The sequence below is a fragment of the Pollachius pollachius genome (genome assembly GCF_949987615.1).
Source record: "Pollachius pollachius genome assembly, chromosome: 5".
Lineage (NCBI taxonomy): Eukaryota > Metazoa > Chordata > Actinopteri > Gadiformes > Gadidae > Pollachius > Pollachius pollachius.
This window is the reverse complement of record NC_136938.1, coordinates 15,920,058-15,934,388: the sequence shown is the minus strand read 5'-3', so window position 1 is coordinate 15,934,388 and position 14,331 is coordinate 15,920,058. Positions and strand designations below refer to the sequence as shown.

Below are 14,331 nucleotides of genomic sequence, written 5' to 3'. Positions count from 1 at the left end.
AATACACAAGAGGACATCCTTTGCCACCCAAACTTACTGGGCCAAATTCAACCATTTCTATCCAAATTGAATTGATATGGATAAAAGTGAAAAAAAAGTGGTGTTCAACCGCCTTACACAAATCATACTGATTGGGGGCCAATTTGGAGTGTATGCTTATCATATTGTATTGAAGCAACTGATAGTGTTGCAATTTGTAATTATAATATCCCACGTTTTGGATATTTGTATTTGTCCATTGCGCCTGCTGATAATAAGCTATATAGTTGAGTTCCAGAATATACATTTAGGAAGATTACCATCACCTATATGCGTGTGAGTGTTTGTTTGTTTTTATTAATACTAATTGTTTGTCTGTACTTCACAAGAAATGACTTCAATGACACAGGACTTGTTTAATTTAACGTTATATCGTTAATGTTTATTTAAGAATATAAATAAAATACATTGTAAATACTCTCCATTTATCTGCAGTCATAAAGTGGGATAAAAATGTTGTATCCTTTGTAGATGCTATATTTATCTTAAAATAGTAAATGTTATACCCATTGAATATAAAAGAGACAGCTAGCAAATCAACACTGGTACAGTAAGCGACTTAACGCTCAAACAACTGCCTAGGGTTCTTATCTCTCAGTATATATGTGTTATTTTAATTTAGCCACATAGCCAAGGGTTTGTAAACTTTTGACTTCATATTCCATCTTCAACAACTTCTGTTTGAACAATTTTAAAATAATCTTCTTCTCTGTGACAATACAAAAAAATAATTAAGCCCCCAAAAAAGGTATCATTAAATAAATCCAATACGGTGTGTTAACAGAAAACAATAATATTTACGTATTGCACATATGATAAGATATCATTTTGCATTGACACATACATACCAATTCCCTTTGGAGAAATGCTATCTCATCATACTCTCATCATACACTAAATGTTGGGAAATCATAGAAAGATAGAAAATAAGCAGTAACAGACACTACATTATGATACAATGTGTATTGCTATTTCAATAGCATTTTCTAGCCACAAAGTTCCTAAGAGACTTTTTACTTTTTATCCGCACAATGGCAACTTGCTCCTTCCATTTATTTATCCCTTCATTATCTAATTCTCATTAGTGTCTGACCTGCTAAGCCAGAACAATGCTATCCCATTTACATTTGCAACATTTAACATTTTCCTATTAAATAAGTGATTTGATTCTAGGAAACAAACGGGAAAGTGCACATCATCCACCTTATCATAAACACATTTAAAGTCAAGGAGCTTCAATAATGGTTATGGATATCCTCAGGACCATGAACTATGTCTCTGGACCTATATTCACAAAAAACATAATTGTCCTTAAATACTCCTGTGTATCTAGAATGTCATTTTGAGATCTTGTTTCGTGCTGTTGTTGTTGTTTTTGCCACATCTCAGAGGTTTCAATGATTTGCAGATGACTTGGTTTTTCTCTTGAGGCTGAACGAGGGAAAGAGGAGAGGTAGACTGAAGAGAGTAATGACGGTTAGATTCAGCACCAGACTTAGCAGCGCCACGCCCAGCGTGTTGGCAAAGCTGATGGGTAAGGAGTGTGTGAGCAGCCAGGGACGACGTGTGGCCATGTCCTGCTCTATGGCCTCCATCTGGAAGTGAGTGCCCATGATGCTGCACACGTGGAACAGTTGATGGCTGTGACCTTTAGAGGGCGCAATAACAGTGGCAATTTAAATTGTACAGTTTGAAACCTTTAACCATGCTGTATATACAGTGGGGCAAAAAAGTATTTAGTCAGCCACCAATTGTGCAAGTTCTCCCACTTAAAAAGATGAGAGAGGCCTGTAATTTTCATCATAGGTATACCTCAGCTATGAGAGACAAAATGAAAAAAAAAAAATCTAGAAAATTGTCTGATTTTTAAAGAATTTATTTGCAAATTATGGTGGAAAATAAGTATTTGGTCAATAACAAAAGGTCATCTCAATACTTTGTTACATGCCCTTTGTTGGCAATGACAGAGGTCAAACGTTTTCTGTAAGTCTTTACAAGGTTTTCACACACTGCTGCTGGTATTTTGGCCCATTCCTCCATGCAGATCTCCTCTAGGACAGTGATGTTTTTGGGTCTTCGCTGGGCAACACGGACTTTCAACTCCCTCCAAAGATTTTCTATGGGGCTGAGATCTGGAGACTGGCTAGGCCACTCCAGGACTTTGAAATGCTTTTTATGAAGCCACTCCTTCGTTGCCCGGGCGGTGTGTTTGGGGTCATTGTGATGCTGAAAGACCCAGCCACGTTTCATCTTCAGTGCCCTTGCTGATGGAAGGAGGTTTTTACTCAAAATCTCACGATACATGGCCCCATTCATTCTTTCCGTCACACGGATCAGACGTCCTGGTCCCTTGGCAGAAAAACAGCCCCAAAGCATGATGTTTCCACCCCCATGCTTCACTGTAGGTATGGTGTTCTTTGGATGCAACTCAGCATTCTTTCTCCTCCAAACACGACGAGTTGAGTTTTTACCAAAAAGTTCTATTTTGGTTTCATCTGACCATATGACATTCTCCCAATCCTGTTATGGATCATCCAAATGCTCTCTAGCAAACTTCAAACGGGCCCGGACATGCACTGGCTTTAGCAGGGGGACACGTCTGGCACTGCAGGATTTGAGTCCCTGGCGGCGTAGTGTGTTAGTGATGGTAGCCTTTGTTACTTTGGTCCCAGCTCTCTGGAGGTCATTCACTAGGTCCCCCCGTGTGGTTCTGGGATTTTTGTTCACCGTTCTTGTGATCATTTTGACCCCACAGGGTGAGATCTTGCGTGGAGCCCCAGATCGAGGGAGATTATCAGTGGTCTTGTATGTATTCCATTTCCTAATAATTGCTCCCACAGTTGATTTCTTCACACCAAGCTGCTTACCTATTGCAGATTCAGACTTCCCAGCCTGGTGCAGGTCTACAATTGTTTCTGGTGTCCTTTGACAGCTCTTTGGTCTTGGCCATAGTGGAGTTTGGAGTGTGACTGTTTGAGGTTGTGGACAGGTGTCTTTTATACTGATAAGGAGTTCAAACAGGTGCCATTAAAACAGGTAACGAGTGGAGGACAGAGGAGCCTCTTAAAGAAGAAGTTACAGGTCTGTGACAGCCAGAAATCTTGCTGGTTTGTAGGTGACCAAATACTTATTTTCCACCATAATTTGCAAATAAATTCTTAAAAAATCTGACAATGTGATTTTCTGGATTTTTTTATTCATTTTGTCTCTCATAGCTGAGGTTTACCTATGATGAAAATTACAGTCCTCTCTCGTCTTTTTAAGTGGGAGAACTTGCACAATTGGTGGCTGACTAAATACTTTTTTGCCCCACTGTATATAGACCTAATAGTACACAAATGGGGTCCAATTGAGGCTTCCTCTATGGGAACCTTACTTACTCCCGGGAATGACTGCTGTATACATGGGCAGATTTATTTAAGTGAACAACATTGTGACAATACTGTTAGCATTTGCAGATAACACCAAATATGTTTTGAACTTTTTTAAGGTGGTAATGGACTAAATATAAATCTTACCTGTACCTGTAGGTACGAAAAATCAACATTTAAAATAAATCACATTATCAACAGAATGTGAAGAAATAATAGTATTGACTTGATCAAGACATATATATATATATTGTGTTGCAGAGGTATTTACTAGCCCTGTCAGCATTGGCTCGTAGGCTACTGTCTCGAAATACCACTTTGTACCTCTAGAAGTCACCGTCACTGCTGTTTCCAGTTTGCCCTCAGTCCAACCTGAGATGATGAAGCAGTAGCGCTGCCCCAAGGATGTATTCTAACCTCTTGTCAATTGTTGCATAAATTATAGTGTATCAATTAATGAAAAGTAAATTAACTGAATTATATAATTATATAAATAGTTATTTTGGCATTAGTTCCAAACTATTAGAGACATATCTTGACGAGTAAAGGAATGAAGTTTGATGCTGAACTCTCAAGGTTTCTTCTAGTCTGGTAAGTAAACATCTGTTGAAGCTAATACGCGAAAGCGTATAACGTCAATAGGCATTTTGACACTGCCAAGTCGGTTCAGTCGCGGCTTGGCACGCCCGCCGCTGTCTTGCCTGGGTAAAACAGAGCGTCACGGAGCCGGCTTTCTTGGTTCACTGGAGAACGCAGGGCTCCGCACGGAGAGTAGGCAAATAAATATATAATTTGCGTACCACAAATGTTTTTATTTTTTTAGGATTTAAGAGACTTGTATGCAAGAATGAGCATACATCTGAGTGTAGGCTACAAACGCGATTAACTATTTACAAGTGCAAAAACGCCAACATATTAGCCTTGTAATGAAATTTCCTCTGCATCTTTCTCATAGATCGCACAATCTTTCCCCATCTTCGTTTAATGCGACTGCATCACCTTCTCTCACATGATCAGCAGCTCGCGGATTTCACTGTCTCTCCAGTTAGAACTACTCATGTTGATATCACTGCGTTGTCTCTGTTGTAGAGTAAACGCTACCCAAGTCCCGCCCCTGGAACCGCGAAGCCGTCTAATCGCATTTAAATCAAAATGAAACCGCCAATATGTGTATGGTCTGAGAGGGTAAATTAGGGTGAGGCCGGTATATTAGGCCAGGCCGGTATATTAGGCCAGGCCGGTATATTAGGCCAGGCCGGTATATTACCTCGGTCAGCTTAAACACACGGACCATGGCGGAAAAAGGCGTGCATAAGACGGCATATTTGGCAGTGTAAAAACGTTTACTGACAGTGTTAAAGGTCCCATGGCATGCTACTTTATGGGCCCCCTAATACAATATTTGAAGAAATTCAGCTTTGGTGGATGGATTTGGAGGATTACAGGCAGCCACTACGAGCCAGTCCCACAATGACCTTTCAACACGCCGTTTCTGTGTCTGTATCTTTAAATACTAATGAGGAGGAGAGAGGCGGGTCAAGGTGGAGGGTGGGGATGTGGCCTTAAGCAGCTTGCGGCCATGGTACCATGTGTTAGTGTTTACTGTGGATGTATGCAATGGCTTGGATTCATAATATCATCCGGAGGCGCACACAGCTTTTGGCCTTGTTGTGTAAATAATTAAGGACACTCCGGCTGCTCCGGCGGGAGTCCTGGAGCTCTATGTCTAAATAATATCATATAATATATAGATATCTTTATAATATAAAATATATTATCACGGCCAAAAGCTGTGTGCGCCTCCGGATGATATTATGAATCTCAAACGACTGCATCGGGTTCTCCGACGTCTCTGGTTCTTCCACTTCCACATCAATCTGAAGTACAGAATGAGCGGCGACATGGAGGAGAAGAAAGGGATTGTTGCCGTTTGCAGACTCCCGGCACTTTCACAACGAGGCTCGTAGTGGGGGTTATCTCGGCCATGGTTGAGAAGGAATTGGGGGAAAGGAACTTTGGCTTTGACTCCCTTTAAAATGCCGCCCCCTATTTTTTTTGGAGTGTGGATGACTAATTCGGCCTAATCATACACGTTGCACGTTAAAGGGTTACATATTATTGAGTTTTGGCAAGACGAATAAAAGGCTCCCATTCAGAGGCCAGTCTTCAGGCCAGTCTAGAGTTTAGTCTTACCTATGTAGTCAAAGCTTCCAGGGGCAAGGCGCTCAGGCAGATGTGTGGCAAACAGGAAGGCTGTTAGGAAGGCTAGGGCAATGTGGTAGTAGTGGAGAATGTTTGTGCCGTTGTCCGTACAGCCCTCGCCCGTACAAAGGAATACCTGTAAATTAAGTTAGGGTTGGGTCTTAGTAATATACAGGCCTGGCCTGTCACATGGTCATTCCAAGACCCTCTAGTTTCCAGATGCGTTTTGTCTATTAAATATACAATATCAGACTTAGCATGCAGCAGCCAATCAGCTCTTTCCAAGCCATGCACACGTCAATCAAACTGATTCCTTAGCGGAGGTCTGTGCTCAACTATGCACAAAATCTAGGTAGACAACAAAAACGTAATGGGTACAAGACTGTATTATCATGCCAAACATGAAATTACTATAACCACATGCTAGGGCAGTTTAACTCTACCCTAGCATGTAAGCCTTGGTTAAAGTGAGACTGTTGAATTAGCTGTTTCTATGTAAGTTGTGCAGCGTTTTGGACCAGACTGTAACCAAACCAAAATTTTCCAAAGTTGCAATTTACTGTTCCAAAGTAAGTGACATTCTCTGTTGTGAGCTTTCAAATCTAAATGTTTGTCCTCTCTTGTGATTGGTCTAGAATTTTCCATATAATCCCGTACCTTGTCAACTATTAGGAACTCATGGTAATTAGTTATGAAAGCATTTTTATGGAATTTGGGAGTTTGAGTGGAACAATACTTCCTAGTTGAATAGCACTAACCCAATGTGTGTGTGTGTGTGTGTGTGTGTGTGTGTGTGTGTGTGTGTGTATGTGTGTACGTGCATTGCCCTTACCCTATAGAAAAGAGGAATGTTGTCGAACAGGTAAGGGTAGGCAAAGGCAAGGATGCGGAGTGCCTTCGCTAACTTTGGAGTTTTGATCTCAGGAAATCTAAAAATAGAAAAAAGTCACATCAATATTTTTATGGACCGACCAAGAGTAGCCCTTCTATGGATTGAATTACATAAAGTTAAAATATGACTTTTGTTCGACTGTCATACAGAAATACACGAACACACTAATAATGTTTGATTTGGTTAAAAAAACATTACTAGGCTTCACCACAACAAATATTGACCATAAGGAAATAACAAAACTAATAATAAAATTATCCGTGGCTATATGTCCCCTTACAACTTCACATATAATTACATGTATTGCTGAGTTACCGCAGTATCTAGCCATCTTTTAAGTTTCTCTGAGCCAATTGGTTTTTGTCATTCTTATATTTATTTGTACTTTTCATGGCCTTAATCAAGGGCTTTTGGAGATGCTGTTAAATATCTTCACAATGGAAGCCTCTAATACTGCACTGTCACCAGGACAGAGGAGAACACGTAAGTCAAATCAGTTCCGTGTCACCGACAGTTGAAACAACAGATGCAAGAACACCCCAGGAGTTAGTTAGCTTAACAAACTCAATGCCCCTTCAGAAAACCAATAGTCGGGGTGATCAAGGGGATGAATAAGGCAACGTGGGTTGGAAAGGGCGTAGCAAGACAGGATAAGCAGGAAATAATTATTGTTATTACCTCTTTAATGTCTCATGATTATATTGTAGAAATGGTACACCAAGCCTTGGCAGAGAAGAGAAGTGAACAAATTAGTGAAAGTTTAAGGCCAAAGCAGGACCATCAGAGCTCGTCCCAACATTTAAGCATGATTCATGTTCCTGTTTCCTTATGTACCTTGAGTAGCAGGCCATGGTGGTGCAGACAAGTGTGTTGACCACTGCTACAGTGACGTAGCTCTGGTGGAAGATGCTGTTCACCCACTTGTCGGGGAAAACGTATGCAGAGTACGTGATCGCTGACCCTGAGCACGTGCATAGGTAGATGGAATGATGATTAGGTGGGGTTTACATGTGCAGCACGTGCAACAATGCAGTCACTAGGCATTTTAAATGTAACTGTTAGCGATCGTTAAAGGTGTACTTAAGGGTGTGGCCATGTGGTCATGCAACATTTCTGTGTACTTGTGCATAGAATAGAAATCAAACAGAGTTTGAGCGCAAAGTGTTTGTCTGCCGTCTAAGCAATATGCAGATTTTTTGTAATTTAAAAGCCTCTCAGAATATGTATAATGTTGTATAGCCCTTAATCAAAGGTACAGTCTCAAAGGGCTTAACTGGCCATATATTTATGCCATATATTTATGGATAAGTCTGACTGCCTGATTATATATACTACACTATGAACTGATTATATATAACATATATATTATGCATACATATGGTACATTTTATTGAATCATAATTTATTATATACCTTCTATATATGGCTGACCGCAAGATTGAATACAACCAAATGTGCAACCGATGGTCGGCTTGGCTCAGAAGGTACAGGGGGATGATTTGGAAACGGAAGGTTTCTATATCAATCCCTGAGCAAGACACCTAATCCTATTTGTCATTTCATTAATACTCTAAAAAACTGAAACAAGCACAGGTAGAGAAGGTATTAGAAGATGATAAAAGTAATCTTGTTAGAAAACACTGCAGGCAAAGCTAATGCGCATTGCAGAGGCCGTTTTTAAATGTATATTTATATTTATTGCATCTCCGCCTCCGATGTAAAGGCAAGGACGCGAGAAAGTTTCGCTTGAACTTTGTGTGGACTAAGCATCAGCGATCAGCACACATCTATCATAATATCATCTATCATTGCACTTATTCAAGGTACTTAATTGTGTGGCATCTACAGTAGCTGCTATCGCTGCTTTACACGGGGAATGGGTTAGCCTAGCGATTGTAATACTTGCACTTGGTTCTATGAACGTCTTTACTGTACCGACAGCGATATATTGTTTCACTTCTTATGACAAATGTACTTATTGTAACAAATGCACTTATTGTAAGTCGCTTTGGATAAAAGCGTCTGCTAAATGCCCTAAATGTAAATGTAAATGTAAATAATACTGTATGAGGACAGATTAAATAACGTGATATATTGATATATATGTCTTCTCTAGTATGTATGTATTCTGTCGGGATTCCCTCGCACCAGCAGTATAATACACCACTGCTGCAACTGCTCACCCAGGCTGTAGAGGCTGAGGGCGCCGTAGTCGAAGAAGAAGCAGATGTGTCGCGCCCGGGCTGACATGGTGCTGAAGGTGTGGGCACAGCTGGAGGCCAGTGGGTACGTGCAGCATGACGCCAGGAATACCAGCAGGGGCCAGGTAAAGGAGTCATGCCATGCCGTGTTCATCAGCACCACCATCACCAGCTTGTACAGGAAGTACCTGCACAGAGGCACAGAGGTCAAAGATCAGCCGGAGCATTGCATGGATCCCCGGGGAACAGGGTGGTTCTATAGACGAGAGAGGGGTAGGACAAGATTTGTTATTGTTCTGTGATGCCACATGCACGTGCACAAGCACACACAACACACCGTGGCAATTATGGCACAGGAAAATAAGGGTAGCTCTGTAATATTTACATGCATTCGTTTCCTGCATTTTTGCTTTTATCCCAAGAAAAATTTAGAAGAAAACAGTCACTCAACAATTAAGTATGTCGTTTAAACAGATTATTTGTTATCATTTTGATTTCTTGTTTTGCTTATAGGTTATGAGGCACTAAGAAAGAGGAGATACTTTTTTCCTCGGGGAACTATAGTGAAAGGGAGGAATATGCATGAAATAGATTATAAAGGGTATGAGTTCTAAATTATTATTTGCCAAAATGTGTAGGTACACTGTAGAGAACACCACTCTCCTTGTCTCAAATAGTATTTGCAGGAATGTTATTGCATGTTAATTTGGGGATCTATTCCCGAAAAAATCAAGAAGACTACCTCGCAATGCAAGCCTATCTGTTCCTCAACCAACAGCCGAGTACAATAGAGACAGCTTTCGATTGGAAAGCCTGGGTTGGCCTTATTTATCATGTTGTAATTGTCATTGTCATCACTTTTCAGAGCACCTCGTTAACAAATCTGTGGTATTTGTGTGTTTCCCCATCAGTGCACTGAGCGCTTGTTGTGTCATCGGAGCACAATGAGATGATGGGCCGGAGGCCAATAGTTCCACTCTACCAATGACACTAACACACTCACACTGGTTCTTTCCTTCTCAAAATCCCCACAGTATTAACCTGTGTGTACACAAACGCTTGTGTACACAATTGTGTACACACACACACACCCAAACACAAACACACGCACACGCACACGCACACGCACACACACACACACACACACACACACACACACACACACACACACACTGATCTTATTTCATTTATACCTACATACAGAATCTTGACCTGGATCCGGCAGATGCTTCATGAACCACCTCCAGAGTGCTAGCCCCGAAACCATGATACCAGAGGCATCAACACTACTCTTCATCAACACACACACACACGCACGCACGCATGCACCCACGTGCACCCACGTGCACCCAGCATCTCTCCATGGACACAGCAGAGTGGAAGCGGCACTCTGTAGCCCACAGAGAGGATGTACAGAGTGGCTTGTGGGAGACATTACCTTAGTGATGGAGCTTAATCCTCAGGCCTTTCCAAGACAAACACCACAAGTCACATTCCCTGTCGTTAACAAGCTTACAGACACAGAAACTATGACAAAATTTAATTGTCATTGGTTGTCACAAAAGTTTAAAGAAACCGGACCAGTTTGGGTGGCAGATTGCAGCTCCTTCAGTCTGTTTCTGACTCATCTTCCCTCACTAATATGGCATTTCTAACTAATATATATATTTAAATAACTCTTAAATCTGAACTACAACACATTTAATATGTGATAACCCTCCTGGTTGATGTGAATACGTATCATACAATTCTACTGAAACTTATTCATATCATCCAGAATTGTTTGACAGCATACATCCTGAAGGTAGTTTGCCTTTCGACGTACAAGAGAGCCTTAGGAAGACCCTCGCAATTTGAGCAGGTCAATCGGGTGGCACTCGAGCAGTGTTTGGATGGACTGGTCTCGATAGAGTCAAAGGGCAGAACTGGCAGCTGTAAAGACTGATCGGTGGATGTAAACATGAATCCAAATGCAAACGCAATTGAGGGAGAAGCAAGGCATTGGGTGACACTAAGAAGCAGGTATGGGTTTTTGTTAGAGTACCAGGTGGGCAAGAAGTGGGTCCAGATGTTGACTGTCTCATTGGTCAGCTGGAAGAGGCTGAGGATGCAGTCGGTGGCGGAGCTACAGGGGTGGCGGTAGCCGGAGATGATGCTGTCTTCATGGAATACCTGTGGAGACAAAACACAGGGTTCAGTATGGATCACTGCTATGCCTGGCTTACAGAAAAGCATTACATTTGTAATGCTTTTGGTGTGGATGCTTTTATTTTAGTTAAAGGTGCAGTGTGTAGAATTTAGCGGCTAGCGGAACTGACTTGGGAGAAATAGAATATGATTTAATTAGTGTATAACCCATGAAAATAAGAATTGCTGTGTTCTCGTTAGCTGAGAATAAGCCCTTTAAATCTACATAGGGAGCATTAATCTCCGACAGAGAACGCCATGTTGCACTTTAGATTACACGTTTCAAATGTTGCATGTAAGCTACTAACTATGTTTTACAGACTAAATAACTAAATACAAATCATGGATCTATTGTGGAACAAAGGAACGTACCATGTCGTCACTCACCAACATTATATACAGTATATGAAACACTAAACTATATGCTGTGGTAAGTTTTCAGCAACAGCAGTCATCAATGACTTGACTTTCCAATCAAAAAAAGCAATCAAAGACATCATGTTACACTTTTATGGGTTGTGGCTCAGTAGTGCTTTTAAAGAACATTGAGAATAAAACGTGTTATCCTAAAAACTAAAAGTCAACTTCTTTAACTTATGGCTTCTACAGGAGCATATACCATTGTTTCACAATATAGCGGCACGTGGTAAGAATACTTTTCTAAGGTTACGTAAGGTAAGGTTACGACGTAATGTCTTTTAATCAAAACCTTTATCGAGAAAATGTATGGGATTTTTACTTCCGGAACCACACTGTTGTGCTCTATACTATCTATTAATTATATTTAGTAAATAAGTCAACAATGTTAAAACAGAATATTGGTTGCTCATTCATTTCCCCCAATCCGGGGAAGCACAATGATAGAAAAGCTCTGAGAAAAAGAAACGGCAACTTACTTTGGGCACCTGGTTGATAGTTAAACTTGGAGGTAGTCTGAACAGGCTGAGCATTGTTGCGCAGAGCCGGCTGAGTGAGGTCTGACGAGAAAGGCGGCAGGAGGGAAGGAGAACCAGATTATACTGTTTGTTGTTGCCATGCTGCTCAGGTAGCTCTGCCCCCTTCCACACCTACTACCTGCTCACCTATCTAGAAATTCACGTCTAACTCGACCACGCCCACGCCCACTCTTTCTCTCTCACTCTTTATAGCATAATGGTTCTCCTCCCTTTGCTCCGGTTCTCACGTTATACCTGTCCTCTGCTCTTTTGTGGTTTGTGCTCTTATTCTTTATTTTACCTATTTCACATTTTCTGCGAAACACGTAGATGAAACATTTAAAGATGTTAAAAATAAGTAGGACTTGCTTTGAAATCTCTTGCAAAAATGTAATTGTGTGTTACGCCTTTGGTTTTAGGGTTCCCTAATTCAAAAGCAGTTATGAAAGTGAGATGAGTGATGAGGTGACAGCCCAGTACGTCAAGTATGTCGCCCTCGTCACAACAATGACAATAGCGTGAACACACGCAAACAATCTCAGGACTGCGACTAAATATTAGCAAATACTTGAAGCTTGTAATTCACAAAAAGAGGGTTGTTGAAAAGCAGTAGACAGCTTTCGAACAATTGCATTTCCCATGTCCCTCTGCTGGTGAGTAGCCCCACTTCATATTGTTGTACAAGGGCCCTGCTGGGCGTTCTTTCAACGTTCCAGCCAAAAAGGCTAAGGGATGAATGGGAAGCGGAGCATAGGGTTTTTAGTTTCTCCACAAGTGAACTGAACAACAAATACCTCCATAGGTCATTGTCTTGTTCAAATCTTCAAATAATGGAATCAAACCGGTTTCACCTACTACCTACAACTGAGGCTCCATTGTCCAGTGTTATGATTTACATATATTGGTTACTATAATTACTGCAAATGGTCAATTTGTAACCAAAGGTTAAATTTGCTTTGATTTGAGTGCAAAAGGTTATAGTTGATTATAGTTCAACTGAATGGTAAAGTAATAATTTACTTATTCCACTAGCGGCTAGATGCCAATGCAAATTCAAATTCACCTGGCACCATTCATTTATCATCTCAGTCTGTGACACAATCATTTTGAAGATGATCCCTAGTAAAGCACACGCTCGCTTTAGAAAATCGCACCCTCGCTTTAGTAAATCACACGCTCGCTTTAAGGAAATCGCAAAAGCTCTTTAGTAAATTCGCACACAAGCTTTAGTAAATTGCACGCACGCTTTACTTAAAGCTAGGGTGGGTAATTTTGGAGAAAACAGCCGCTGAGATTCCGTTGTGTTCTCTCTGGTCCCTCCCTGCCACGCCCTACCTGCTGTAGCTCCTCCCTCCGAACGTCAGTTATGCGCGTTCATGTGAATTTAGTTACATTGATAGGAAGACAAAACACCATGTCAGATTCCGAGGTAATTAAACATTAGTGCCGATAACTACATAAGTACATATTGAGCTGCATCAACATCTTACTCAAAACAGGTCAAGCACAACAGTGATTGGACAATAAAGAAAAACATTATCGGAAATAAAAAAATATATATATATTTGTTAAAATGACACAGAAAGCCAGATTACACATAAGGAAACCGTCACTTTAAAGCGATCGCGAAATTTAGCAAGGCTGCTGCTAGCTTGCAACAACGTTATAACAATACATGGAATATCATATGCTACACTTCTCTCGCTGTGCTTATCTTGGCAGTTGTGTCAAAGTAGCTTTTACACAAAGTGACTCGGACATTATCCACAGTTGAGTTGAGGCCTAGGCGACGTGTGAGCACAATCTCTGTGTTATTCCGACACGTTAGTGTGACCATAACTAACACATAAAACGGACCGGAAAAGAACCATGGGCCGATGCAAGACATCCTACGGAACCGTATTGAAACGGTTACATTACAGAACCGTAATGTAACAGTTATCGTGGCTCTGCCTAGTAAAAAAAACATACCAGCCGACACTTTACATATTCTTCACAATATACCATGGAGAGATATCACTATTCCTTACCTGTCTATAAGAAATGTAGCCATCTCAGCGTCCGATTTTACGTTTCTAAGGTCACGTAACTCTCTACATTGCTCATAAACCACACCAATGTTTACTCTGGTTTTATTTCGAGCTCTCTCCGCCTCCCTTTTAGTAGCTGTCCTTTCAACAAGTGTCTTTCCTCTTTTTTTCGCTGTCTTAGCGGTGTTAGTTGTTGGTATCCGGGGAATGGGAAATTTAGGGGCCGTTGATGAAGACATTGCTATTCATTTGTTGTCGCCGTAGTAGTGCAAAACTGTCAGACTGCAAGGCTCGTGAACGCTCACGCAGGGACGCACCAACGTCGTTGCCAAGGTGAACGGACAGTCCCACAGCCAATAAGAACGGAGAATCAGAGCCTCGCTCTGATTGGTCAAAGTGTACATGAGCTGTGGCAATTTTTGGGGGCGGCACACAGAGGCAGGGGAGAGCAAAGTAATTAGCAGATATTCTCAG

General features: G+C 41.1%; 1 protein-coding gene across 2 annotated transcripts; it reads right to left on the bottom strand.

Moving 5' to 3' along the window:
* Positions 1 to 448: 448 nt before the first annotated feature.
* On the bottom strand, positions 449 to 11,885 carry paqr5b (progestin and adipoQ receptor family member Vb). 2 transcript variants are annotated; one of them, XM_079736278.1, is made up of 8 exons: positions 11,789 to 11,885; positions 10,750 to 10,877; positions 8,688 to 8,893; positions 7,339 to 7,465; positions 7,183 to 7,227; positions 6,445 to 6,541; positions 5,604 to 5,748; positions 449 to 1,687 (listed from the first exon to the last, which is right to left on the bottom strand). In XM_079736278.1, exons 1-8 carry the CDS (start codon positions 11,840 to 11,842, stop codon positions 1,434 to 1,436), a joined length of 1,056 nt encoding a protein of 351 aa, XP_079592404.1. In that variant the 5' UTR covers positions 11,843 to 11,885; the 3' UTR covers positions 449 to 1,433. The 2 variants fall into 2 exon arrangements, with proteins under 2 accessions (XP_079592404.1, XP_079592405.1); XM_079736279.1 differs by lacking the exon at positions 7,183 to 7,227.
* Between the last annotated feature and the right edge of the window lie 2,446 nt (positions 11,886 to 14,331).

What these genes read in the sequence shown, in the direction of transcription:
- paqr5b (XM_079736278.1), bottom strand. Translation starts at nt 11,842, where the DNA reads ATGCTCAGCCTGTTCAGACTACCTCCAAGTTTAACTATCAACCAGGTG. An exon ending in ACCCACTTCTTGCCCACCTG is followed by an intron (nt 8,894 to 10,749) that starts GTACTCTAACAA and finishes GCCTCTGTGCAG; the next exon opens with GTACTTCCTGTACAAGCTGG. An exon ending in ACATTCCTCTTTTCTATAGG is followed by an intron (nt 5,749 to 6,444) that starts GTAAGGGCAATG and finishes CTTAATTTACAG; the next exon opens with GTATTCCTTTGTACGGGCGA.